Source organism: Neophocaena asiaeorientalis, unplaced genomic scaffold, assembly GCF_003031525.2.
Source record: "Neophocaena asiaeorientalis asiaeorientalis breed wild unplaced genomic scaffold, Neophocaena_asiaeorientalis_V1.1 scaffold114, whole genome shotgun sequence".
Lineage (NCBI taxonomy): Eukaryota > Metazoa > Chordata > Mammalia > Artiodactyla > Phocoenidae > Neophocaena > Neophocaena asiaeorientalis.
The window spans coordinates 9349264-9376788 of record NW_020173116.1 but is presented as its reverse complement, the minus strand read 5'-3'; the positions used below and the strand labels follow the sequence as shown (position 1 = coordinate 9376788).

Below are 27525 nucleotides of genomic sequence, written 5' to 3'. Positions count from 1 at the left end.
GGGATCTTCCTGGACCGGGGCACGAACCCGCGTCCCCTGCATCGGCAGGCGGGCTGTCAACCGCTGTGCCACCAGGGAAGCCCAGTTGTTTTAGTTTTTATCTGTCTATCTGTCTATGCTCTTATTTACAGAGTCGTGCTAAGAGGTAGGGTCTGTTCTCATTTCGTCTCATTCTCAGCATACTTTGAAGACAGGAGAGGATCATGAGGCTGTGGAGTCTGTGGATGGTTCTGGGTCTTGGGGTCTTCTTGGGGGATCTGGGGAGAGTGTCCACTCTGGAGATCTCAGGACGTCTTGACTGTCATCACCAGCGAAGACCTCTGAAAGGTCCTGAGGTCCAGTACCCACAGTGAGAGCAGAGTTGGAGGGGGAAGTTGTGAGAGCCACAGGTATCTTCAGAGTATGGAAGATGCATTCTGAGAGGAGAGAAGCCTTCTGCTCAAAGAAAAGCCAAGAGCTGAAGGCTCACCCGAGAGTGCGTGCTCTGTGGGAGGTGGCTCAGCACGGGGGTGGGGGTGTGGTCAGAAGGACATGAATTAGACCAGAGTATGGAGTACATCCATTAGGGAATAAGATTAATTTACCAACATTGATCAATATTCAATGAGTGAATCCGCCTGCATACCTTTACTGATAAGACCCCTTTGCACGCAAAGCTGCTGTTGAAACAACAGGAGAGACCGATAGAGGACCTCCTTAATGGCAAAGTACATTCAATTATTAAAACTCACAATCATGAAGAAAACTGAGCCATAGCTGCTGTAGGTACGATATGGACCATTTCGCTTAGACGTTCTTTGTTCTGTGTGCAGCTTCTTCCCTTTTCTGGGCCTGGCCTCAAAGTCTTGGCCTGTTCCCTTCCGGTGCAATGTGGGGGCCTGGAGCTGGGTCCAGAAACCTCCATGTGACCACTTTGCCGGAATTCCCAGTAGGCAATTTCGGCCCTGAGGAGAGCAACTCTGCCCCGGCCAACACACACTCTCATTTCTCTGCCTAATTTTCAGCTGGTGTTTGAGAAGGAGGGAACTGGATGGGTGTTTCGGTGATCTACACAAGTTCGAGATTAAGGGAGCATCAGTGATAACCTCCCAAAGAGGGAAAAATGACCTCAGGTGTGAATAGTAACTGTCGTGTTTGCACAGGGGTATAAACATTTTAGGCACCGGACACCCCAAGTCAGCTCACAGATACGAGTCCACTTCGCAAAATTTTCAAATCAGGTCTTTCCCGTGAGATCAAATTCTTACGGACGTGGCAGGGTTCTGGATCTAATTCAATTGCATAATTGCTCAGGAATTGAGCCCTACTCTGGGGGCAAGCCCAGTGCTAGCAGGTGTCGTCTGCCTCCCAGGTGCTAATAGTCTGGAGAGTAAGGAGGCCTACTTCCCAAACTAGGACGTCAAGGAATCTTAAAATTCATTGCCTTCCTCAACACTTTGGCAAAAGTAGGGGCCAGTCCAAGGTTCACCCCAGCAGCCTGGATTCACTGATAGCCTGGGCCTTAATATGCTAGGGGCAGAGGTCAAATGGTATAAAAAGGTTAAGTGACTGTGTTTATTTCTGAAGGAAACATACTATCACCATTACTAGCAATAAAAACAGTGATAGCTACTATCTTTGGGTACTGCATCAGTTGCTTTACATTTATTTCATTTAATTCCCATGATAAAAGTGCTATTATCATCCTCAATTAATGGATGAGAAAATGGATAAGACACAGCAAAATTAAATTACTTGCCAAGTTCCCACAGCCAGTACTAGGGTTTGAACCCAGGGATGCCGGGCTCTGTAGCATGTGCCCTTAATCCCCGTGATGTCCTATGTGTGTAGTAACAGTGTTATGTCTGCATCATGGATTCCCCAATTCCCACCTCTGCCCTCACAATTTCTAGTTGACCCCATAAGGTACGTACATGACTGATTAAATGTCTGCAGTAACGCAAGGGATCAATCAAACGTTGGTTGGAAATTATTTCTTTCTCTGAATCTTTTCTTCCCTCGTACGCCTCCTTCATTTTGTATGTAAAACAAAGGCCTACTCAGTTTCAGACATGTATAATGTTGTGGCTAATTCTGAAATGTAAAATACAACAGCTTATAAACCCAAAGAAACCTTGTCCTCCCCCAACTCCTTCGATCAGTCGCCCTGGAAGTTACCAGCATAATTCAAAACATTCTTCTTTTGGAATTGCCTAGGAACCAATTTTAAATTATCACCCATGAAGGCAGATTACCTGTGAAGGTAGATGTGATATCTGGAAACCCCCAAAAGTTCTTTGGAGTCACATGTTGCAAAAAGCTAACGCACAAAGAACCAGGTGATTAACCTGGGCAAGGTTGTTTTCATTCAAATGTAGAGGTTTAATGAGCCTGATTTAACTCAGATGGACACCACACTGGCCCAGAGGAAGAATTTCCAACCTGGTGGACTAAGTAGGATCCTTCCCAGGGTGGTGACTCTGAAGAAAACATACTGAACTTTTATCATGGGAACTGAATGAGGAAATAAATATAAAGCAACTGATTCAGTGCCCAGAAACAGTAGCTATCATTGTTTTTATTGCTAGTAATGGTGACAGTATGTTTCCTTCAGTGCCCTCATGCAGATGGGCTCTTTAAAACAGATGACATAGAGCACATCCATCAAAACTTTCTTAATTACACATCACTACTAGTGAAGAATTTTTTAAGGATACCCGAATATATTTGTTCATTTTACAAATTTCCTGTATCCTGATATTTTACAAACATTATGAAATATTACAAAAATATAAATTTGAAGGATTCGATGAGAAAACAAATGGAAACAGAATTTCCAGTACTTATTTCCCTCACCCCAGTGTACCACGTTCTCTCCCTTGGGTATGCAAGCTCCATTTTGGAGACAGCACCCTCTCTCTTCTCCTGTCCTCAGGGGTCACTGCCTCCGAAAAGACTGAAGCAAAGGATCTTCGAAGGATGTTAGTCAACAAAGCCAGCATCCAAGAAGCTGGGAAATGGTTTTGTGTGGACTCAATAACCATTGCGGCCATCACCTCCTGGGAGAGCCATGCTGGGCGGGTGCTCAGAGATGCCTGGGGAGATACAGGAAACGGATTTGGATTCGGGCTGATGCAGGTAGGACAGCAAAGCCGTGCAGGCTGGTTCAGTTGGCTGTTGGATTTTGGCTGTAAAACATCACAGGAGGTTAAGGGACTGTTTTATTTTATAGCACGAAAATGATCCCAACTCATACTCTGTGGCAAGTTTTAAGTGGGCAAAATGTGCCTTTCCAGGTCCCCTCTTTCAGGGCCTCTGCCCTGCACCTCTTCTACCCAATCCCAGCTCCCTCCCTGGGGCACCACCTCCCTCTGTGCTCCAGACAGGCTGTTGCTCCCTGAGAACCATCACTTTCCCACTTGCCTCCCCCATCAGACTGAACTGATAACCTGAGGAGAGCAGAGAGTGGCTTGGAGGTAACTTTTCTGAACAGCTGCCCCTTCCCTGAGTATTCCTGAAGACTCAAGGCCTTAATTCGATGACTGCATTTCTTTTTTCCTTTTATTCATTTTAGTTGTTTTTTTTTCCAGTTTTATTAAGATACAATTGACATACAACACTGTATGTTTAAGGTGTACAGCATGATTTGACTTACACACACTGTAGAATGATTAAAAAGTTTATTTAACATCCATGATCTCATACGGATGCACACACACAGAAAAGAATTTAACGTGATGAGAATTTTTAGGATCTACTTTCTTACCAACTTTCAAAATACATCAACAGCAGCGTTAACTATAGCCATCACATTGTACATTACTTCCCTAGTACTTGTCTTACAACTGGAAGTTTAGGCCTTTTGACCCCTTTCATCCCATTCCCACTCCCCCACCTCTTGTCTATGGTAACAACAAATCTGGTCTCTTTTTCCATGACGTTTCTTTTTAGATTCCACATATGAGTGAGATCATATAGTATTAGTCTTGGTCTGACTTATTTCACTTAGCAAAATGCTGTCAAGGTCCATTCATGGTGTTGGAAATGACAGAATTTCCTTCTTTTTATGGCTGAATAATATATATATATTGAATATATATATAATGTATGTATATATATATGTATATCTATGCTACATTTGGTTTATCCATTCATCCATTGATAGACACTTAGGTTGTTTCCATGTCTTGGCTATTGTTAAATAATGCTGTTATGAACGTGGGGTTACAGAATAGACCCCCAGAGACAAAGTGGTGTCTAGTTGGGGAAAAAGAGCGTGCTCTGGTGGGAGCTGGGGAGATGGTCCACTAGGACTGTGGTCCAGGGGCCAGAAGGGCTCTGGTGTCAGAAAGAAGCCCAACGTTGATGGTGAACAAGGGGGAAGTGGGGAGGAGGTGGGTCTAAGGACAGAGAAGACCCCGGTAGCCAAGACGAAGAAGCCGGTGGGGATGAGTGGGAGTGAAAGAGGACAAGTGACAAGTATGAGGACACAGGGGCCAGGGGACTCCGGAGCAAAGTGGTAAGGCCAGCTGTGGGGGTGGGAATGCCAGTGAGAATGGAGGGGCCTTGGCAGAGACTGCCCTAGCGGCAGAACAAGAGCCAGTGATGCGGTGGAAAAGTGTGGTGGGGGGCAGGGCCCGATGGTGAGGAGGGAGACCTGCCCGGAGCCTGGACGGCTGCAGTGAAGGGAAACGGGCCTGTGGAAGGCACTCCAGCAGAGGCTGGGAGACCTTGTAGTGCCCTCTGAGAAGGTGGAGGCTGGGGTTATGGGGGCTCAGAAAGAGGACCGTGAATGCTGAAGTGGGCACAGAGGATGCAGTATCTTCTCCAAGCTCCCCATATAGCAGAATGCCAGCTTTGGAAGACAACCTGTATGTACATATATGAAAACACCTCACAGCCAGGATAACGACACACAGTTGCTGACAGTTGCCCTTATCAAGGAGCTTGCCCGGAACTCCCTGGGGCTGCAGGAGACAGGGTACAAGCCTCAGTTAGGGCGGAACAGGGGCAAGGTGTCCTGGCAGGGGTAGCGGCACCTGACGGTTTCTCCTGTCCTGTTTCCTGCACCCCATTTCTCACCAAGGCTTTATCCCACATTCTCTTCCCTAGAGATTCCCCTGACATGTCAGGCCAAGCTGTCCTGAGGCCCTGGAATTGTACCAGCCTTCCTGGGAAAAAGGAACACAGCAAGCAGGGAAGTGATGGACCTCCTGCACAGAAGAGAAAGCAGGACTGGCGCCACTTGTTTTTTTTTTTTTACATCTTTATTGGAGTATAATTGCTTTACAATGGTGTGTTAGTTTCTGCTTTATAACAAATCCACTTGAGTTTTCTTCTGGCAAGCTCTCCAGGCTGGGAAAACAGAAGACTGGGTTACCTGTGGTGAAGGAAGGAGCAAAGAGATACTCTAAGGAGGTCGAGGCTGAGTAGAATGATCCTTAGCAGCTTAGACCCGAGAGCCACAAGAATTAGTATCGGGAGTGCAGGCTGGCCACAGACCACCAGACACACCTGGAGCTGGATAAGTTCCCTTTATTGCATCTCAGGAAAAGTCCTTTGGGAAGGACTTTAAAGGATCTGGGCTCTTATTAGATGATTTTGATGAGTGTTCAAAGAAGCATGGTTTGCTCTGGATTGGATGCTGTCAGGAAAAGAGAGGCGGCTCTATGATTGGTGTCTTCATGAATCTCATCTAGAAGGTGAGAGGAGTGAAGCGAGGCTAAAGCTGTGTGATGAGAAGCAGCAAGGCCCCACATTACCCAGAAGAGGGGATATATGCCTCATTTTTCCAGCTTGAACAATGCTTGTGTTTTCGTCTGCACTCGGATGTGATTACGCAGTGAGCTTGTTTTCGCCTTGATCCATCAGTTACAGAGCAGCTTCATCTGATGTTGGTGACCTGTGAAATTGCTTACGTTCAATAGGAAACACCTGTCAGTGCTGGGCCGGCTCCTAGACACACGGAGGCTTTCCAGGCCAGCTCCTGGCTATCATAGCTGCTCTTCTCTAATGGCCCTCTTCAGCCAAGGGCAGACAAAGTCAGACCACAAGGCATCAATCCACGACGTCCAGATTTTCACTGGTCAAGATTTTGTCAGTTAAGACCAGGAGGATGTCCAGAGGGCATAGTCTTCGTTGGACTAGGGCCAGTTGTAGGATAAGTTGTTGAGTCATCTGATGTGCCAACGCTGCATTTAAGTTTTTGGACAGGATACACTGAGCAACTGTAACACAGGCAATGACCAGAAGCAAAAGGATCATGAGTCTTGTGACAAGACTTAAAGCCAGGGTCCCAGATTATAAAACCCAGGCAATGAAAGCATGTCCCAGAATCCAGCTGGGTCTTTTAGAGAATCAGATGGGTTTTTTGTTTATCCTAATATCCACAGTTGTGCTTGCCCTGTAGTTCATAAATGCAGCAAGAAGTACAAACCACCCTCCACCAGCTTAGAGGAAATCAAGGTGTTCAAAGGGGCCTTGAGCATCCTGTCCAGTCTTGTCAGAATCTTGTCAGGATCGTGTTGTTGGCAGGTAGGATGTACAGTGGAAAAATCCTCAGTGGTATCTTTAAAATTACCCTACTAATGCTGGTTCAATACTCTTGCCAATTTTTCTCTGCTTTATGGGTAATATCACTACTTTTTGATATTTTTAATATCACAATATTTGCTAAATTTCACTTTTTATCACGGTCACCTCCTTACATATAGAAAAGCATGTCAAAGCTCTGTAATTCACTGTCAATGTTATAGGGGGTCCTGTGATGGGCATTTATTTCTAAAGCATTTCAATGTCATGGACTATCTCCAAATCATCTACCTATCCTATCAGTATATTTACTTTTGTGATTTGGCAGATCTGGGAGAGGGCATTGAATGGACACAGTTTTTGAGAAAAGCTTATAATTCAAGGGTAAATTTGAGCCTGATGATACTTTTAATTTTACTTTCTAAGTATGAATAATCTACATACACAATTAAATCAGAGTTATCCAAGGGAGTCTTCAGAAGGTCAGTGCAGGGTATACATAGTTCCCTGAGGCAAGCAATTATGGGCTGTTCCTTTGTGGGAGAGGGAAGGAGGTGGCTGGGTTTAGAAAGGGGCAGTGATGCGTGACGGAAAAGCACCAGTACTTCCTAGGTTAGGTGACTAGCTGAAAGACGCTGAGAGCTTACTGTCAATGGAAGAATCTACACAGCACAGCATGGGAAACCATTAAAATGAGTGGAGACCCTAGAACTAAACCAGCTGAAGTTTTCACACTTTTGTTGTCACTGCTGTGGTTCTTAGACAAGATGGGTATATATATGTATGTTTTGGCTACTGGAGCTAAAGAAAGACTGAAATAAGCAAAGGGCCTCTGGTGATTTCCATTTAACTGAAGCAGTTCCCTAGTGCCTGTTCAGATTTATAATAAAAGGAAAGGGGGTGGGGCAAGGGGAGGATCTGTGAATCCAGAACAACGGAGGAAACATTTGGAAGATAGTTTTATTGTACCAGTCTTTGTGTCCAAGGACTATGTTTCTTTTAACTTGAAAAACATATTCATTGAAATATATTTAATAGACCTTACTTATATATAACTAACCTAGGAAGATCAACTCCTTTTTTAATTTGTCAGGATTGTTTTAACAGTAAGTTTGGTAGGGACTTCCCTGGTGGCGCAGTGGTTAAGAATCTGCCTGCCAATGCAGGGGACATGGCTTCAAGCCCTGGTCCCGGAAGATCCCACATGCCACGGAGCAACTAAGCCCGTGCACCACAACTCCTGAGCCTGCACTCTAGAGCCCGTGACCCACAACTACTGAGCACATGTGCCACAACTACTGAAGCCCGTGCGACTAGAGCCCGTGCTCCACAACAAGAGAAGCCACCGCAATGAGAAGCCCACACACCACAACGAAGAGTAGCCCCTGCTCGCTGCACCTGGAGAAAGGCCGCGTGCAGCAACGAAGACCCAACGCAGCCAAAGTGTAAATTAATTAATTAATTATAGGAAAATAAGCTTGGTAGACAAAAATTCTCGCAATAGAATTGAAGTTTGGAGAACCTTTGGACAATCATTCCTATTGCCCTTACTTTTATGTGGTTAACAGCGAATCTTTATTTATGCCATCGAATGGCCACTTTAGAAAATCCACAGATAGTGCAGGCATAAAATTCATCCTAACAGTTTTATTATTTTGAATCTAGGTATGATTTTGGGAAAGGCAAAATTCCTCTCGCTGCTGTGGCCTCTCCCGTTGTGGAGCACAGTCTCCGGACGCGCAGGCTCAGCGGCCATGGCCCACAGGCCCAGCCGCTCTGCGGCATGTGGGATCTTCCCGGACCGGGGCACGAACCCGTGTCCCCTGCATCGGCAGGCGGACTCTCAACCACTGCGCCACCAGGGAAGCCCAAGACTAGTTTTTATAGAAGACAAGATATGTGATAAGTACCCCAAAATAGGAAATAATTTGATGAAAAATACCTTAGTTTACCTAAATTCTATTTTTACTTTTATTTTACATTATTCATGCACAGATTGTAGTAATTACTAATATGTTTTATGCAAGTATTTAGGCATGTGTAAATATATTTAAGACATTTAAAGCTTATATTGAATACCTATAGATTTAAAACATAATTTATCAGTATATTAAATACAAAATGTACATATCACTAAATTTACCATGTTAATAAGCAGAAAATCATATCCATTATGTTAAATACATATTTGTATTTCTCTGTAATTACTGTGCCTGGTATAATTAACTGTTTATATTCTCTTGAAGTGATCAACTATTTTTCTTTTCTCCAGAAAATTAAGAAAATTAGAGAACAGAAAATGAATTGTTTGGCTATTTTTTTCTCCATGAGCACTCATTTCATATCATTTTAATAATTTTGAGGGAAAAAGAAACATAAATAATATTATTCAAAGGCATTTTCATCATTTGTTAATGGATTGCCATTCTGAGAAATAAGGGTAAAAGTTTTATTTAGTGACTAATGTTTTGTATCAGTTTCTTATTTAGAAACTGTCCAGACTTCCAGTTTTAATTAATTGTTTACCAAGGTCTTAAAGCTGAGAAAAGTTTAAATGTATAAAACAGATTTTGACACATATACATAAAAAGAGAGCGACAGATGGTGTAGACAGTAACTTGGACCCTTGATATTTTTATCAAGCTGTGTGATCAAAAAGCCACTACTTAATACTCCTCAAAGTATAGAAAGGAAGGAGAGGATATTAAATATTCTCTATATTAAATTAAATGGTCTTTTTTTTTAAAGAAAAACAAGACAAATAGTGTTTTCATGGAGGTTTCTTCACTTTTTGTTCTTTTTTGTTCTAAAGTACCTCCCAAACATACAATCTTGCTCGTGTCAAAAGTCCCCTAAAATGGCCAGTGCAATTCCAAATTGTCCTTGGCGAAACTGTGACACAATGATAAGCATACTAGTTAGTACTGTTAACAAGAAAAGATGAATATAATATGTGTTTGGCCTGAAAGAGGCACCATTTAGATTGAGAAGACCTTGAGAACTGGAATGGCCCTTAAAAAGAGTGCTTGGGTAACTTTTGTCTCCCCTGAGCCTGACCAAAGGCCAATGGTCACCAAGGAGTGGCCAGAAAAACCTTCTGAAATAGAGCAATTCTCTGAGACACAAAGACAGGACAGAAGAAGTCCCTGTAAGGTTTGAAATGATGGGAGGCAAAGGAGTACCATTCTGGGGATTCCCCTGGGTGCAACTTAAGGATGGACTGACTGGGTTTGGCAGGTCGACTTTACAGAGGCCTCCCTGATCCTGTCCCCTGGTGGTCACACCTTTGTGGAATTCCCCTCTTCCTTGAGTGTGAGCTGGACCTGTGACTTGCTTCCAACCAATGGAATGCAACAGAGGAGACAGAATCTAGGCCACTGCATTTATATGATTACCTAAGAGGGTAGCACCCATCTTGCTAAAGTCTCTCACTCCAGTGTTGGTTTTGAAGAAGCAACTTGCCATGAATTTTATAACCACAAGGAAATGACTTCTGCCAACAACCTGGGAGAGCTTGGAAGCAGATACCTGCCCTGTCAAGGATCTGAGGAGAACCCAGCTTTGGCTGATGCCTTTTTTGAAGCCTTGTGAGACCCTAAGCAGATTAGCGGGCTAAGCTGTGCCCAGAGTCCTGACCGAGAGAAACAGCAGGGTGATGAGCATGTGTGGTTTTAAGCGGCTGAGACTCTGGTAATACGTTACGTGACAACAGAAAACAAATGCTCTAGCCTATGCTCATCTCCCTACAGGCTTTTCCTCTTCTGGGCAATTTCATTTCTAAATATCCAACTTATCATTCAGATATTTTCCTCTAGTCATGAGCAGCAGAGGTTAAAATTACTTACCAAAACTTTATTAGACTCTTTGGGTAAAAATTAACCAATGGTCTTTTCCCCATTTTAAACATTAATATTAGCCTAGTAAAAGAGGCAGAAAAACATTAGCAGGGGCTGCTTTTATCAATATTTATACAGCTGGCCTCAATCCAACTCCAGCAAGGACAGCTTCTGTTGAGGCATACAGGTCTCTCTCCAGTTAGACCCAGCCCTTCGAAGTCAGTGTCCTTCTGCTTTATATCCTCTCCAGGCCGTACATATACTGGATATTCAATAATTGTGGAATTGAAAGTGTGATTACCCTGAAGCTTATTCATTAATGATATCTGGCTTCACTTCACACAGCACTTCTACTTGATGCCAAAACTCTATGACAGGACAGATGCTGGGACCATAGGCAGTGAGTATGCCAATGTCACTGCTGCCTGAGTCAAATTTTACGAGACAAGGAAAATAAAGGGCAACTAGAATTCTGAGTCCTCAGCACCAACTTCAGTTAGCTGCCACAGAATTTCCCGGTACTGAACCTCTCTTAAAATTCTTACTTCTCCCCACCACTCCAGGTATCTGAAATAGAATAAAAGGAAATAAAACAACTTTCCCTAAATGATTTTTCCCTTCTCTTTTTTCTTTTAAATAGCAACATCAACTGTTGGCAGAGATTTCTAGGAATTCAAGGAACATCAATAAAGTTTAGGGCAAATGAGATTTATAATTAGAAAACAGATACTATTTTGGGTATTAAATTTAAGGATAAAATGAAGCCAAGTCCACATACGTATTTATAGACACCACAGCACAGAGCAGCCGGTCCAGCTGCACCCAGTGTCTAATGCTTCTGGCTGAATCTCTGTTCTCCAGGGGAACAGACTAAGCTCCTTCAGGGCAGGGACCACATTCTGGTCAGCTCTGGATTTCTCCAACACATAACACACTCTTCACTCAAAGGGCCACTCATAGAATGTGTTGCATTCAATTAAATGAGAAAACAATTTTTTAAAAAAGTTAACGACGATTGCTAAGGTGACATCTGAACCCACATGTTCAAACATTGCCATCCTTACCCATTTTCCAGTGAAACTACTGGAGGGAAAGGGGACAGAATTAAACCAATTAATAGCACTAAAACCTCCAAGCCTACACCAAGGAAGAATCACACCATGTTTAGCCAGTGAAAATGACTAGAATTTAAGACATATTTTAATGAGAACACTTTCTCACCATCTTGAAATAGAAATGACTTGCGCTTTTTACTCTGAAGCCGCGAGGCCATCAGGACTTATTCACTTCCTGGTCCGTGGGGTTCTGAAGCCACCCCACCACCAGCTCTCCAGTGCTCTTGAGGCACGTGCTGGACATGTCCTCCTCTCTTGGGAGACCTTGTGGCAGCTTCAGGGGCTTGATTCTGTGACATAAGGGAATGCTTTTAGAGTTATACTAGGTAACACGTTTTAAGAAACTGCTGGAATAACAAACAACAAACCTTATCAAATGTTTAACCACTTTCAGTTTTGCATTCACGGAAGGGATATTCTTGTGAACTTGAGGAGTATGTGCCTACAAACAAAGGAAAAAATGTTATGGATCAATTTCAAAAGCACAGATGGTCCCATGTTACAGGAAAAGGTTAAGCTGTAGGCTCACTCTGTCTAAATCAAACTTCCAAGTATATTACGTGAAATCATACATTCAAACAAAAGTTTTAAAAGTGAAAAATTTAAAGCAAATTTAAACAACACTAAAGATGACTAAAACAGTTACGTACTTTTTGTAACCCAAGCATCTTTATTATATCTTTCTCCCAATACGGACGTCTTTTTGTACTTTTTATTCTGGTAACAATATGCAGTTTATGAGGCTGCTGTGGATCCCCACCATATTTTTCATGATCTTCAGGTGAAGGTTGAAAAACCTGGAAAGGAAGAATTATAAACGGTATATTTTCAATTTACACACCTTCTATGTGCCTCTTTTATTTTTTTTTCCTTAAAAAAACTTCAAACAACTATATAATGATTTCATCCCTAATAGTTCTATAATCCTCACCCTCAAATTGAACATTTCTACCAGTCTGATTACTCAGATAGATGGAATCTAAGAATTTCATACTCTAAGAAAAATACCACACAGGCAAGGGTTTGTTTTGTTTTGCTTTTATTAAGAGAAAAGCAGGAGCAACCAGATGACACTAAAGAGTTCAAATGTCAAGAGAATATGTTGCATTATATGAGCTGGGCCTGGGCTGCATCCCCTCCCCCATTCAAGTAGGGGGACAAACAAAAACTTACAATAACACATGAGTATTATAAAAAGTACGTATTCACTGCAACCCCGAATAAGGATGTATGTACAACACTATTTGTAATACTGAAATTTTTTTTTTTGCGGTACGCAGGCCTCTCACTGTTGTGGCCTCTCCCGTTGCGGAGCACAGGCTCTGGACGTGCAGGCTCAGCGGCCATGGCTCACGAGCCCAGCCCCTCTGCAGCACGTGGGATCTTCCCGGACCGGGGCACAAACCCGTGTCCCCTGCATCGGCAGGCGGACTCTCAACCACTGCGTCACCAGGGAAGCCCAATACTGAAAATTTTAAAGGTCACATCTATATTCCTCAAGAGAATAGCTAAATAAATTATGAGGCATACATTCTAAATAAAACTAAAAATAATATAACTAAATAAGATATGATGCAAATAAATTATGATGAATCCTACTGGCTATAATGCTACCGTTAAAACAAATAAAGTTTACTATCTTTGTAAGTACTAACATTGAAGGGTGATCATAATATATTGAGCAAAAAAACCAAATTTCCACACCACTGTGTAACAGGATCTTGTATTTGTTTCATCTACACCATGATGAGTGTGTATATATGATATATTCTGTAACTACTAATTCTAAGAATATGATCCTAAATTCTATTTTTTTGTTTTTCACATCTTTATTGGAGTATAACTGCTTTACAATGGTGTGTTAGTTTCTGCTTTATAAGAAAGTGAATCACCTATACATATATCCCCATATCTCTTCCCTCTTGCGTCTCCCTCCCACCCTCCTTATCCCACCCATCTAGGTGGTCACAAAGCACCAAGCTGATCTCCCTGTGCTATGCAGCTGCTTCCCACTAGCTCTCTATTTTAAATTTGGTAGTGTATATATGTCCATGCCACTCACTTCATCTCAGCTTACCCCTCCCCATCCCCGCATCTTCAAGTCCATTCTCTATGTCTGCGTAGTTATTCCTGTCCTGCCCCTAGGTTCTTCAAAACCTTTTTTCTTTTTAGATTCCATATATATGTGTTAGCATACGGTATTTGTTTATCTCTTTCTGACTTCCTTCACTCTGCATGACAGTCTCTAGGTCCATCCACCTCACTACAAATAACTCAATTTCGTTTCTTTTCATGGCTGAGTAATATTCCATTGTATATATGTGCCACATCTTCTTTATCCATTCACCTATTGATGGACACTTAGGTTGTGTCAATGTCCTGGCTATTTTAAATAGAGCTGCAATGAACATTTTGGTACATGACTCTTTTTGAATTATGGTTTTCTCAGGTTATATGCCCAGTAGTGGGATTGCTGGATCATATGGTAATTCTATTTGTAGTTTTTTAAGGAACCTCCACACTGTTCTGCACAGTGACTGTATCAATTTACATTCCCACCAACAGTGCAAGAGGGTTCCCTTTCCTCCACACCCTCTCCAGCATTTATTGTTTGTAGATTTTTTGATGATGGCCATTCTGACTGGTGTGAGGTGATACCTCATTGTAGTTTTGATTTGCATTTCTCTAATGATTAGTGATGCTGAGCATTCTTTCATGTGTGTGTTGGCAATCTGTATATCTTCTTTGGTCTATTTAGGTCTTCTGCCCATTTTTGGATTGGATTGTTTTTTGATATTGCGCTGCATGAGCTGCTTGTATATTTTGGAGATTAATCCTTTGTCAGCTGCTTCATTTGCAAGTATTTTCTCCCATTCTGAGGGTTGCCTTTTCATCTTGTTTATATTTTCCTTTGCTGTGCAAAAGCTTTTAAGTTTCATTAGGTCCTATTTGTTTAGTTTTGTTTTTATGTCCATTTCTCTAGGAGCTGGGTCAAAAAGGATCTTGCTGTGATTTATGTCATAGAGTGTTCTGTCTATGTTTTCCTGTAAGAGTTTTATAGTGTCTGGCCTTACATTTAGGTCTTTAATCCATTTTGAGTTTATTTTTGTATATGGTATTAGGGAGTATTCTAGTTTCATTCTTTTACATGTAGCTGTCCAGTTTTCCCAGCACCACTTATTGAAGAGGCTGTCTTTTCTCCATTGTATAGTCTCGCCTCCTTTATCAAAAATAAGGTGACCGTATGTGTGTGGGTTTATCTCTGGGCTTCCTATCCTGTGCCGTTGATCTATATTTCTGTTTTTGTGCCAGTACCATATTGTCTTGATTATGTAGCTTTGTAGTATAGTCTGAGGCCCAGGAGCCTGATTCCTCCAGCTCCGTTTTTCTTTCTCAAGACTGCTTTGGCTGCTCTGTGGGCTTGTCATATATGGCCTTTATTATGTTGAGGTAAGTTCCCTCTGTGCCTACTTACTGGAGGATTTTTATCATAAACAGGTGCTGAATTTTGTCAAAAGCTTTTTCTGCATCTATTGAGATGATCATATGATCTTTATCCTTCAATTAGTTAATATGGTGTATCACATTGGTTGATTTGCATATATGGAAGAATTCTTGCATTCCCGGGATAAACCCCACTTGATCATGGTGTATGATCTTTTTAATGTACTGTTGGATTCTGTTTGCTAGTATTTTGTTGAGGATTTTTGCATCTATGTTCATCAGTGATATTGGTCTTTAATTTTCTTTTTTTGTAGTATCTTTGTCTGGTTTTGGTATCAGGGTGATGGTGGCCTCATGGAATGAATTTGGGAATGTTCCTTCCTCCACAACTTTTGGAAGAGCTTGAGAAGGATAGGTGTTAGCTCTTCTCTAAATGTTTGATAGAATTCACCTGTGAAGCCATCTGGTCCTGGACTTTTGTTTGTTGGAAGATTTTTAATCACAGTTTCAATTTCATTACTGTGGTTGGTCTGTTCATATTTTCTATTTCTTCCTGGTTCAGTCTTGGAAGGTTGTGCATTTCTAAGAATTTGTCCATTTCTTCCAGGTTGTCCATTTTACTGGCATAGAGTTGCTTGTAGCAATCTCTCATGATCCTTTGTATTTCTGCAGTGTCAGTTGTTACTTCTTTTTCATTTCTAATTCTGTTGATTTGAGTCTTCTCCCTTTTTTTCTTGATGAGTCTGGCTAATGGTTAATCAATTTTGTTTATCTTCTCAAAGAACCAGCTTTTAGTTTTACTGACATTTGCTACTGTTCCTTCATTTCTTTTTCATTTATTTCTGATCTGATCTTTATGATTTCTTTTCTTCTGCTAACTTTGGGGTTTTTTGGTTCTTCTTTCTCCAATTGCTTTATGTGTAAGGTTAGGTTGTTTATTTGAGATGTTTCTTGTTTCTTGAGGTAGGATTGTATTGCTATAAACTTCCCTCTTAGAACCTCTTTTGCTGCATCCCATAGGTTTTGGGTCGTGTTTTCATTATCATTTGTTTCTAGGTATTTTTTGATTTCCTCTTTAATTTCTTCAGTGATCTCTTGGTTATTAAGTAGTGTAATGTTTAGCTTCCAAGTGTTCGTATTTTTTAGATTTCTTCTTGTAATTGATATCTAGTCTCAAAGCTTTGTGGTCAGAAAAGATACTGATACAATTTCAATTTTCTTAAATTTACCAAGGCTTGATTTGTGACCCAATATATGATCTATCCTGGAGAATGTGCCATGAGCACTTGAGAAGAAAGTGTATTCTGTTGTTTTTGGATGGAATGTCCTATAAATATCAACTAAGTCCATCTTATTTAATGTATCATTTAAAGCTTGTGTTTTCTTATTTATTTTCATTTTGGATGATCTGTCCATTGGTGAAAGTGGGGTGTTAAAGTCCCCTACTATGATTGTGTTACTGTTGATTTCCCCTTTTATGGCTGTTACTATTTGCTTTATGTATTGAGGTGCTCCTATGTTGGGTGCATAAATATTTACACTTGTTATATCTTCTTCTTGGATTGATCCGTTGATCATTATGTAGTGTTCTTCTTTGTCTCTTATAATAGTCTTTATTTTAAAGTCTATTTTGTCTGATATGAGAATTGCTACTCCAGCTTTCTTTTGATTTCCATTTGCATGGTATATCTTTTTCCATCCCCTCAATTTCAGTCTGTATGTGTCCCTAGGTCTCAAGTGGGTCTCTTGTAGACAGCATATATACAGGTCTTGTTTCTGTAACCATTCAGCCAGTCTGTGTCTTTTGGTTGGAGCATTTAATCCATTTACATGTAAGATAGTTATCGATATGTATGTTCCTATTCCCATTTTCTTAATTGTTTGGGGTTTGTTATTGTAAGTCTTTTTCTTTTCTTGTGTTTCCTGCCTAGGTAAGTTCCTTTAGCATTTGCTGTAAAGCTGGTTTGGTAGTGCTGAATTCTCTTAGCTTTTGCTTGTCTGTAAAGGCTTTCTCTGTCGAATCTTAATGAGATCCTTGCTGGATAGAATAATTTTGGTTGTAGGTTTTTCCCTTTCATCACTTTAAATATGTCCTGCCAGTCCCTTCTGGCTTGCAGAGTCTCTGCTGAAAGATCAGCTGTTAACCTTATGGGGATTCCCTTGTATGTTAATTGTTGTTTTTCCCTTGCTTTTTTTTTCTTTGTATTTAATTTTTGATATTTTGATTAATTTGTGTCTTGGTGTGTTTCTCCGTGGATTTATCCTGTATGGGACCCTTTATGCTTCCTAGAGTTGATTGACTATTTCCTTTCCCATATTAGGGAAGTTTTCAACTATAATCTCCTCAAATATTTTCTCAGTCCCTTTCTTTTTCTCTTGTTCTTCTGGGACCCCTATAATTTGAATGTTGGTGAGTTTACTGTTGTCCCAGAGGTCTCTGAGACTGTCCTCAATTCTTTTCATCCTTTTTTCTTTATTCTGCTCTGCAGTAGTTATTTCCACTATTTTATCTTCGAGGTCACTTATCTGTTCTTCTGCCTCAGTTATTGTGCTATTGATTCCTTCTAGAGAATTTTTAATTTCATTTATTGTGCTGTTCATCTTGTTTGTTTGCTCTTTAGTTCTTCCAGGTCCTTGTTAAATGTTTCTTGTATTTTCTCTATTCTACTTCCAAGATTTTGGATCATCTTTACTATCATTACTCTGAATTCTTTTTCAGGCAAACTGCCTATTTCCTCTTCATTTGTTTGGTCTGGTGGGTTTTCACCTTGCTCCTTCATCTGCTGTGTGTTTCTCTGTCTTCTAATTTTGCTTAACTTACTGTGTTTGGGGTCTCCTTTTTGCAGGCTACAGGTTAGTAGTCCCCTTTGTTTTTGGTGTCTGCCCCCAGTGGCTAAGGTTGGTTCAGTGGGTTGTGTAGGCTTCCTGGTGGAGGGGACTGTTGCCTGTGTTCTGGTGGATGAGGCTGGATCTTGTCTTTCTGGAGGGCAGGACCATGTGTGGTGGTGTGTTTTGGGGTGTCTGTGACCTTATTATGATTTTAGGCAGCCTCTCTGCTAATGGGTGCAGTTGTGTTCCTGTCTTGCTAGTTATTTGGCATAGGGTGTCCAGCACTGTAGCTTGCTGGTCGTTGAGTGGAGCTGGGTGTTAGGTTTGAGACAGAGATCTCTGGGAGAGCTCTCGCCGCTTGATATTACATGGAGCCGGGAGGTCTCTGGTGGACCAATGTCCTGAACTTGGCTCTCCCAACTCAGAGGTACAGGCCTGACACCTGGCCAGAGCACGAAGGCCCTGTCAGCCACCCGGCCAGTTATGTGGGGAGTTTCTTGCCTTTTGGGAAGTCTGAGGTCTTCTGCCAGCGTTCAGTAGGTGTTCTGTAGGAGTTGTTCCACATGTAGATGTATTTCTGATGTATTTGTGGGGAGGATGATCTCCACGTGTTACTCCTCCACCATCTTGAAGGTCTCTCCCCTAAATTCTAAATATGATTCTAACAATTATATATACATGTGTGTGTATTTTATATATATATGTGTATATATATATATATATTTATTTATCCTTATTTGTATAAAGGTGTCAAAAGCATTAGGTCAAGAGTCATACCTCTGGGGAATCAGACTGAGGAAGGCCAAAATAAAAGATGGTACTTTAATCACAAAGGATATTATTCAATCATTAAGTATCCACAGAGGGTTCACATTCCTTTGCTAAATGCTGAAAGCAGCTGGAGAAGCATTATAGAAAAGATGATGCACATCTTCAAAAATATGTAACAGAAAAGTATGTGGAGGGTGTTAGCAGTATTTGCCTCCAGGTGGGTAGGATGAAGGGTATTTTTCTAGAAATTTTGATGGGGTAGGTGCACCAAAGAAAAGGAGAGAAGAAGTAAAGAAATGGTGTGAGGAGCACGAAATATTCAGGAAAAGTAAGTGGTTCTGTGTGACTAAGGTACAAAAAAATAGGAAAAGCAATGCAGGGCGAGAAGTTAAACTAAGCTTAACTATGCTTAGTCTTTAGAGATTCCCAGAATGGATATAAGGTTATTGGAGGTTTGAAGCAAAATGACATTTCAAAAATAGATTCAGAAAGAAAACTTTTTCAAATGAACTGGAGGTGGAGACAGATACAAGGAAACTCAGGAAGCACTTAGAGCCATGGTTTAAGAGTCTGAATTACAGCAGCTGTAACAGAAAGAGGCTGATGTGGGGACTTTAGGTAATAAAATAGATGGATTTGTGGTGGGTGAGGGAGAAGATAGGGTTGAGATTGACTTAGAGCTTTCTAGTCTGGGAAATCAGGTAGAGAGGATGGTAGCATTAACTGACATCACTAATAGAGGACAAGCACCCTCTTTTAGTTTGGTTGTCTGGAGGACAACCTCATTTGTAAGACAATGAGTCTAATTTTGGATAACTTGAAATACCTACAGGTTATCTAAGCAGCAAGGTCTAGAAACTACAGGAGAATATAGGAGTAAGTTCAGAAGATAGGCAAAGGGCTGGAGATGCAAATCTCAGGGTCATTTCTATAAAGTTTAAAAGTTTTCATGCTCACTACAACCAGTGATCAAAATCACTCCCCCCACATTTTAAACAAACGCTAACATCTGTATCTATCATTTCTTCCAGAAGTTTACAGTCTAAGAAACATGAAAACATATAAGAGAATGCAGTTGTGGACCATGACTTGAAAAAAAAGAGATTTCTGATAAAAGAACATCAAGCACATTAAAGGTATCTAAATAGTCAATGGTAATACTATTTTAGCTTTTAAAAAAATCAGTGGAGAATGGTGGTTACCAGGGACTAGGGGGAGAAGGTATGAGGAGTTACTGTTTAATGAGTACAGAGGTCCAGTTTTGCAAGATGAAGCATTCTGGAGATGGTGGCTGTGATGGTCACATGACAATATGAATGTACTTAATACCACTGAAATGTACACTTAAAAATGTTTAAATTTTATGTTGCATGTATTTTACCACAGTACAAAAAAACTGGAGAAATCAAAATAAAACAGAAATCTACTGAGGGCTTAGTCAGTGTTTTCTAAAAGAATCATAGGTAGACACAAATCCAGCAGAGAAGAAGATCCAAATTAGCAATGGCTGATAGAGAAAGTGAAAACCAAGAGCCACACAGACAGTCTGAGCAGAAGGAAGAAACACTGTTTTCTCAGGACAATGGTGATATGAAAACACAAAGTATCAAGGGAAAAAGCCATAAGCAGGAATAAACAGATTCTGAGACCAAAACCCAGTACTTAAAAGGTCAGTGGCCCATATTTATTTTAAATAATCATTTACATAAATCCTACTATGTTTAATTAAAAAAAATTTTTTTTATTTTTAAACTTTTTATTGGAGTACAGTTGATTTACAATGTTGTGTTAATATCACGTGCACAGCAAAGTGAATCAGTTAACATATACATATAGCCACCTCTTTTTTTAGATTCTTTTCCCATATAGGCCATTATAGAGTATTAAGTAGAGTTCCCTGTGTTATGCAGTAGGTTCTTATTAGTTATCTATTTTATATAGAGTAGTGTGTATATGTCAACCCCAATCTTCCAATTTATCCCTCCCACATAAATCCTATATTTTAAACTCTACACTTCTACCTATACCCGCAAATAATTTAACATGAAAGTTTTCAATATTACAAAAATCGGTACCTTCAAAACATAACGTAACAGGGAAGAGAGAATTCTGACTCCACGTTGGTTCTGTTTCTTTTACTTTAACCTTTGCTTTTCGTCACTTTTGTTATAGCTGCAAGCATAGATAATGGCCTGCCACAAGGAACCCTGCCCCTCTGCCTGTTAAACTAAAAGGCCTTTGTTCAGCTCACAGACAGACATTCTGACCCCGACCACCTGTGAATGGCTACAGAAAAGAAGAAATTAACACATCCCTTCCCCATGCAGGCCGAGAGAGGAGATTTTGCAAGACAAATGGCCTTTTTACTTTACTTCCTCACCTCCTCCCCCTGTCTGTTCTATAAAAGAAACTGGCATCCTGACCCCAATAAGATGGTTTTTGGGTACACTAGTTCGCCATCTTCTCGGTCTGCCGGCTTTCCAAATAAGAGTCGCTATTCCTTGCCTCAACACCACATCTCCCGGTTTACTGGCCTGCCCTGCGGTGAGCAGAATGAGCTTGGACCCGGTAACAGTAACATGTTTTTCAAAAACAGTAACGTAAAAACTTACTTTATCTGGAATTCTTGACTTTGTAAATTTGTGACGAATCCAATCTGTACAAACAAGGGGCTCCACACCTTTTGTCACCATCTAAAATATGCCATAAAACATGTGATTTTTAGAACTCTATCTAGTGCAGAAATCATAATCTACCAATTTTTAGGTGACAAAATCTGTTCTCACCTAACCTGTAATTATTAAACATTTATCTCAGCCCCCTAGCTGAATGAATACATCTCATCTTACCACTAACACGAAGAAAAAACACATTAAATATAAACTTCTAGACCAGCAGTTGGCAATATTTTTCTGTAAAGAACCAGAGAGTGAATATTTCCAGCTCTGGGGCTACACAGTTTCTGCAGCCAAGTCTCAGCTCTGCCACAGCAGGGCGAAAGCAGTTGTTGACAATATGTAAACAAATCGGTGTGGCTATGTTTCAATAAAACTTTTACCAAAATAGGTGGTGGGCTGAATTTGGCTTGTAGGTTGTAGTTTGTCAGTGTGCTCTAGACAACATACGATAATTCAGCTTCAGCAATACAGTGTAAAAGAAAGCCAAAATGAGTTTCCAGTTTTCTTTCTAGTGCCAAGAATGCCATCAACTCCTGTTTCCTGTCTCTTGTTCCCTTTCTACAATCTTCCAGTCGTGTTTCTCTCAGGCTGCAGAAGAAAAAGGATTCACTGCTAATCCTTCATACCAGGAAACTCCTCTGGGTGGAAAATAATCATTTCCTTCATGCCCTCCCTGTCCTGCAGAGATGGTATAAACAATGGGAGAATAAGCAGGAGGGAATTGGGGGTTAGGGGGAGACTGGTGAAGGACATGGGCTTTGACATACCAGGAACATTGGGCCTCTAATCCTGCTCTGTACTTACCAGCTGTGACATATGAGATACTTATCCTCTCAGAGGGTCGGTTTCCTCAGCTATAAAAAGGAAATAATACTTACCACCCAGGATTAATCTGAGGTTAAGGTAAGTGTGTAAAGCACCTGGTATTGTTATTATCTAAAGGCAGCAGCAGGTCCTATCTAGACTCTGGACCTCATGAATAGATTAGGCCGCACCACTGAAATTTCTAAAAGAAAGACTGGAAGGAAATACATGAAAGTACAAACATTAATGGCCTCTGGGAAACTGTTTCTCTTCTTTCTGCTTTTCTACATTTTTCTAATTTTCTATTACTGAAAATGGACTCTTCATAACTGAAGGAAAGAAAAAATCTAAAACTTTCAAAAGATTAAGGTGGGCCATGGGGAATCAACACTAGCCATTTTTTACCAGCATTTTCTCCAGAAAAAGGTCTTTTGTGATTTCAGATCTTTAGGGATAAAACAGCAGATAAACCACATAAAATTAACGTTCAACATTAAAAAAGTATATATATATATAAAGAAACTTAAGATTTTAATTTGCCTGTATGTTTTGTTAATTAGAAAAGAGAGAAAAAGTTCTTAAGGAATAGGAAAAAAAAAAGATCATTCTTGAAAAGAAATACTTACTTGTAGTCTGCCTGGGGGCCTCTGAACTATTGAGCGCAAAATCCCTGCCATGAGTGTGGTGACTGTTCTCCTTAGGGGCTGTGAGAAGTAGAAAACAGATCTGTGGTCAGGTATGTCTTAGAAATGGATAGCTCAAACTGAAAAACTGGATGAAGTTTAAGAGCAAAATCTTGATTGTTTCAATACACTAAGGACAAGAATTAAGTTACAATAGATGTTTTATGGAGAGTTCAAGAAAACCATAGGAAGTAATTATACATTAACCATATCCCATTTTCACCAAAGAGTTAAATTACACCCTAGGCTGATTCAACAAAAATAGGCAATGGAGGTTACTATCATTTAAAAAATCTTCAACAGCGAAGGCAGATATAAAGAATGCTTTGCTATAGAATCAAAAAAAAAAAATTAAAGAGCTGGAAGGGACTGAAGAAATCCAAACTGCTAATTAGGACTGACAACGCTCTTACTTTATTTATGAGGAAAATGAATCCCAGAGAGTTCAATCATTTACCGAAGGGCATTCAGCTTTCAAGAGAGTATATGGTCTGGAACCCAAACCTCCTAATACCTAGTCCAGCATATTTTCACTAAGTCATAACACCCTTCTGTTAAATAAAGCAGAATGTTTTTTTTGCTTATTTATATTTTTAGACTATTCTTAACTAACATGCATTGCATTTATAAACTAAAGGTCATGTTTATTTAGACACAAAACAATTATAGCCTACAGACTTAAACTGAATGCAGAAAGATTAAGTTCATGAACTACATGTATATTTTGGACAGGTTACTTAATTTGTACGTTTCAATTTATCCCCCCAAAGAACAGAAAAAAAAATAATACCTATCTTGCAAATGAATTACTCTGAAAACACCTAAAACAGTACTTGGCACATAAGAAGCCCTCAATAAATGGTAGTTTTTACTATTATAATATCATTAAATTATTACAAAGCTATAATAAGAATACCCTAACATGCCAAAATAGGGCAAGTACTGTATTTCAGTGCCCACCAGATTCTGGCTCACTCGAGCTCTGCAGGTCTTTCCTGTGGTGTGGACAAAGCAGTGAAGCTACTGGAATCAATGCGAGATGTCCCATTAGAAGGGCCTGACTTCAGAAAGTCTCAGCAACCGAACCAGTCTCTCAAAACTAATTACGTATCAGTTTTAGAAGAGTTAACTACTATATCCTTACGCCCTGAAAACAAGAATTTTGTCTTGTTCATCTTCTACTCTCAGCATCTGGCACACCATCTGATGGACAGCAGGCACCCAGTGTTTGTTGATGAATGTCTGAATCAGTTAATGGGTTAGATCCATGGTCCGCTCAATTCAGAATTCAGAAGTACATCAGAATTTCATAACTGCCATTCGGACTTCAGACCTCAAACATTACAATACAGCAGAGCAATTTCTAGTTCACATCATCCAGTTTGCTTGGCTGGTTGTTTAGATCCTTTGTATCAAGGCTTCTTTAGAAGAGACGCTTAATCCTCCGGCCCTCCCATCAAATAGACAATGCTAAATTATTTTCTCTACCATACTCATTCCTCCCAAGTTAAGCGTTAGGTACTAACCCAATTTATTTAGCTTCACTCTTTGTTAAATCTTTCTCTTATCACTTAGATTTCAACAACAGCCTCCTAACTGGCCTTCCTGCTTCTATTCTAACTTCCCCAAGGTCTTTTACTCCACAGCAGCAATCATCTCATTAAGTCCGAAATCAGATAATGTCAACTCCTCCGCTGAAAACCTTCCAATGAGCCAGGTTTCTCATTATCAGAGTAGGAGGTTACACACAGGCCAGAGAGGAAGGCTACAATGATCCATGTGATCCAGTGACAGAGGATTAGTGTTGGAACTCATGTTTAGCTTAATATAGATATGATGGATATAGAAATAATTATAGATACATATACACACATGGGTTAGCTGTTAGCCAAGAGGACCTAAAGGCAATGGCATCCCAGTAGCGATGAGCATGCCCAGTGCCCAGATCTTAGTTTCTAATGGCATTCTCTAAAAAAAAGAACCAGGACTCCTTGGAGGAATGGCTGATTATATGGCTGTAGCAGGGAGTATATAATGATGAGTCTGGAGCACCTAGTGCTAGAAAGGAACTACTCAAAAAATCAAAATGATGGGGGTATGTCAAAGGGACCAGAAGCCAAATGAAAGAGCTCCCAGTGGCTACAGCTGAAATAATATGAGCAACAAAATAAGTACAAAGTATTGGCTTATAATCCAAAACATAAACTAACCATGAGTCCATACTGATATAAATAGATGAATAAATTAATTAATGAGGGAGAAGAAACAAATCTCCCTTACAGAAGAATTTCAAATAATTTATGTAGACACTCCCCTCTCAAAGAGGTGGAGTAAAGCTATCAACCCTGAGGCATGGGCTATGCTTAAACACTTGCTACCAGAATATAGCACAGAAAGGGGGGAAAATACCGTTACATCAGAGGAACCTAACAAACACTATGTCATCGAGGTGATCAAGATTAACATCAATTGTGATAAAAGTCAAGTTGATAGCATGTATCCTTGATATGATGGAATGAGAATGGCACTTCACCTCTATGTCTTCCTTCCAAAAACCCCTAACACTTCTCTAACAGAAAAATATCAGACAAACTCCAATTGAAGGACATTGTACAAAATACTTGACCAGTACCTCCTCAAATACCTGACTGCCTCGAAACTGTCAAGGTCATCAAAGCCAAGGAAAGTCACAGTCAAACTGTCATAGTCAGGAGGAGCATTTGACAACTAAACACAATGTGGTATCTTGGATGGTATTCTGGAACAGTAAAAGGACATCAGGTAAAAACTAACAAAATCTGAATGAAGCATGACCTTTAGTTGATAACATATCAATATTGGCTCATCAATTATAATGAATGTACCATACTAATGTAAGGTATTAGTAAAAGGGGAAACTTGGTGTGAGGGGTATGTAGGAACTCCATACTATTTTCATAACGTTTCCATAAATCTAGTTATTCCAAAATTAAAAGTTTATTTATTACAAGACTAAAAAGCTCCAAAGCCTCTCCATTTCAATCAGAGTGACAGCCAGTGCTAAACCCCCGCCTTGAGGACACCACCTCCATACTCTTGGTCAATCGCTACACACACTGGCCCCATTGCAGGTCCTGGAACCTGCCATGCAGGTATACTCCCCTGACTGGCTGTTCCCTCTCCTGGAATGCCCCTGATATCCACATAGTTAACTCTCTTACATCCTTCAATTTCTGGCCTAATTCTCATCTTCTCAATGAGTTCTATCCTGATTCCATTATTTAACATTTTGACCCACACTACAATTGTCAGCACTCCCAATCTCTCTTACTCTCCTTGATTTTCTTTCCATAGCATTTAACATCTTCTAACATACTTAAATTTTTTGTTAGGTTTGTGGTTTATTGTCTGTTCCCACCCAACAGCATGTTGGTTCCACAAGCACAAAGATTTTAAAATTTTCTTTTGTTTTAGGCTTGCTCTGTCTATTCACAGATGGATCCCAAGCATCTACCTAAAGCATCACTGCCATGTAGCAGCCACTCAGTTAAGTTTTGCTGAATGAATGAAGTGTCATTTACATACTTCAGAATGTGTGACAGTCAAAAGTTGTAAGTTTCAATAAAGGTTATTCTCAATAATTAGGCACATAACTCTTGGACCTTGAAGCAATTATACTGTCTTTCACGGTACAATTAAGTTTCTCTTGCAAAGACACAAAAGCAGGAAAATAAATGCACCATATGAGAAGTTTGATCCCATTTCCATTAATTAAAAAAAAAAAAAGATGTCTGTGAATGTGTGTGTAAACAGAGAAAAACTCTGGAAGGCTATCAGAGAAACGTTAGCATACCCAGGGAGAGGAGAGCTGGCTACCAGGGCTATTTCCGCCCCTCCCCGACGTCCCACACCCCCGTAATGTCTGATAGGTTTGTTGTTGCTCTTTTACAATGACCATATGTGTAACTGTTGTTTAAAAAAAACTAATTCCTTTTCTAAAGAGACATAATGGTAAACGGGGGGGGGGACACTACTGAAAATGCAGAACATAGGATTTCCCTTTCAATAAATCGACATCTCTGAAGGCAAGAAATGTCTCTTGAACTCCTAATGCCTTCTAGGCAGGCGTTCCGAAGTGCCTCTTGGAATAAACAAAACTAAACAAAAAACCGCGGAAAAAGCAGCTCTGGGTAGGTGGCGATCAAAACGCTGTTGCAAAATCACGGCTTTTAGTAAAACGGTAAATATTTTAACTGCCAACTTCAGAGGATTTCCGTTCTAAAATGCGGCAATTTTTAAATTAGGCAATTTTGTATCTCCATCAACAATTCAAGTTAGGCTGACCCCAGAGGAAAGCCGAAGTTATGCATAAAGCAGAAGCACAGAAAATGTTAAAACATACTTGAATTCCCTTTCCCCCTAGACTGCCCAGCCGAGGCGAGCTCTGTCCTCGAGCTCCAGCAGGCGGGGCTCCACATGCCGCGTCCCGGGATTCCACGAACTGGGAAACGGGATCCAGCCGGCCAGTGGCTTTTCGGGAGCCCGAGGGACAGTACCTGGACGTAGTTCCATTCAGGTTACTGTGACCCGTAAACACAGAATCGAATGGAGAGAATCAATCCGCATCTGCCTAGGGTTCCCAGATATGTACTCCTGGCAAAAATGCACTACTTCCGGCCACTCATTCCCTACTCACCAGCAATTCCTAAACGTCTTTCAGCCTGAAGCTCACCACTCAGGGGAACCGGAACAAAGAAAGGACCCACAGTGCCACACTCAAATCCGGCCTTCACAGTGCACACACCCTGGCATTTTAGTTCCGGCCGAGTCCCTCCCACTCAGGCATCATAAAAAGAGAGCGCAGGCGCATTGGAGT

General features: G+C 40.6%; 1 protein-coding gene across 5 annotated transcripts; it reads right to left on the bottom strand.

Moving 5' to 3' along the window:
- Positions 1–3084: 3084 nt before the first annotated feature.
- MRPL30 (mitochondrial ribosomal protein L30) lies at positions 3085–27431 on the bottom strand. Of its 5 annotated transcripts, none has more exons than XR_003003108.1 (6): positions 22614–22691; positions 21118–21198; positions 12112–12258; positions 11830–11903; positions 11568–11751; positions 3085–3167 (listed from the first exon to the last, which is right to left on the bottom strand). XR_003003108.1 is itself a non-coding variant. In XM_024743798.1 (6 exons), exons 2-6 carry the CDS (start codon positions 22662–22664, stop codon positions 11619–11621), a joined length of 486 nt encoding a protein of 161 aa, XP_024599566.1. In that variant the 5' UTR covers positions 22665–22691; positions 27346–27431; the 3' UTR covers positions 11568–11618. The 5 variants fall into 5 exon arrangements, 3 of the variants coding, with proteins under 3 accessions (XP_024599566.1, XP_024599568.1, XP_024599569.1); XR_003003107.1 differs by lacking the exon at positions 3085–3167 and adding an exon at positions 4176–6206; XM_024743798.1 differs by lacking the exon at positions 3085–3167 and adding an exon at positions 27346–27431.
- Between the last annotated feature and the right edge of the window lie 94 nt (positions 27432–27525).

Bases quoted from the DNA above. Each gene is read 5' to 3' on its own strand.
- MRPL30 (XM_024743798.1), bottom strand. From the start codon at position 22,664: ATGGCAGGGATTTTGCGCTCAATAGTTCAGAGGCCCCCAGGCAGACTA. The intron at 12,259-21,117 runs GTAAGTTTTTAC...CTTCCTTTCCAG, and splicing joins AGTCAAGAATTCCAGATAAA to GTTTTTCAACCTTCACCTGA. The intron at 11,752-11,829 runs GTTTGTTGTTTG...CTTATGTCACAG, and splicing joins GTGGTTAAACATTTGATAAG to AATCAAGCCCCTGAAGCTGC.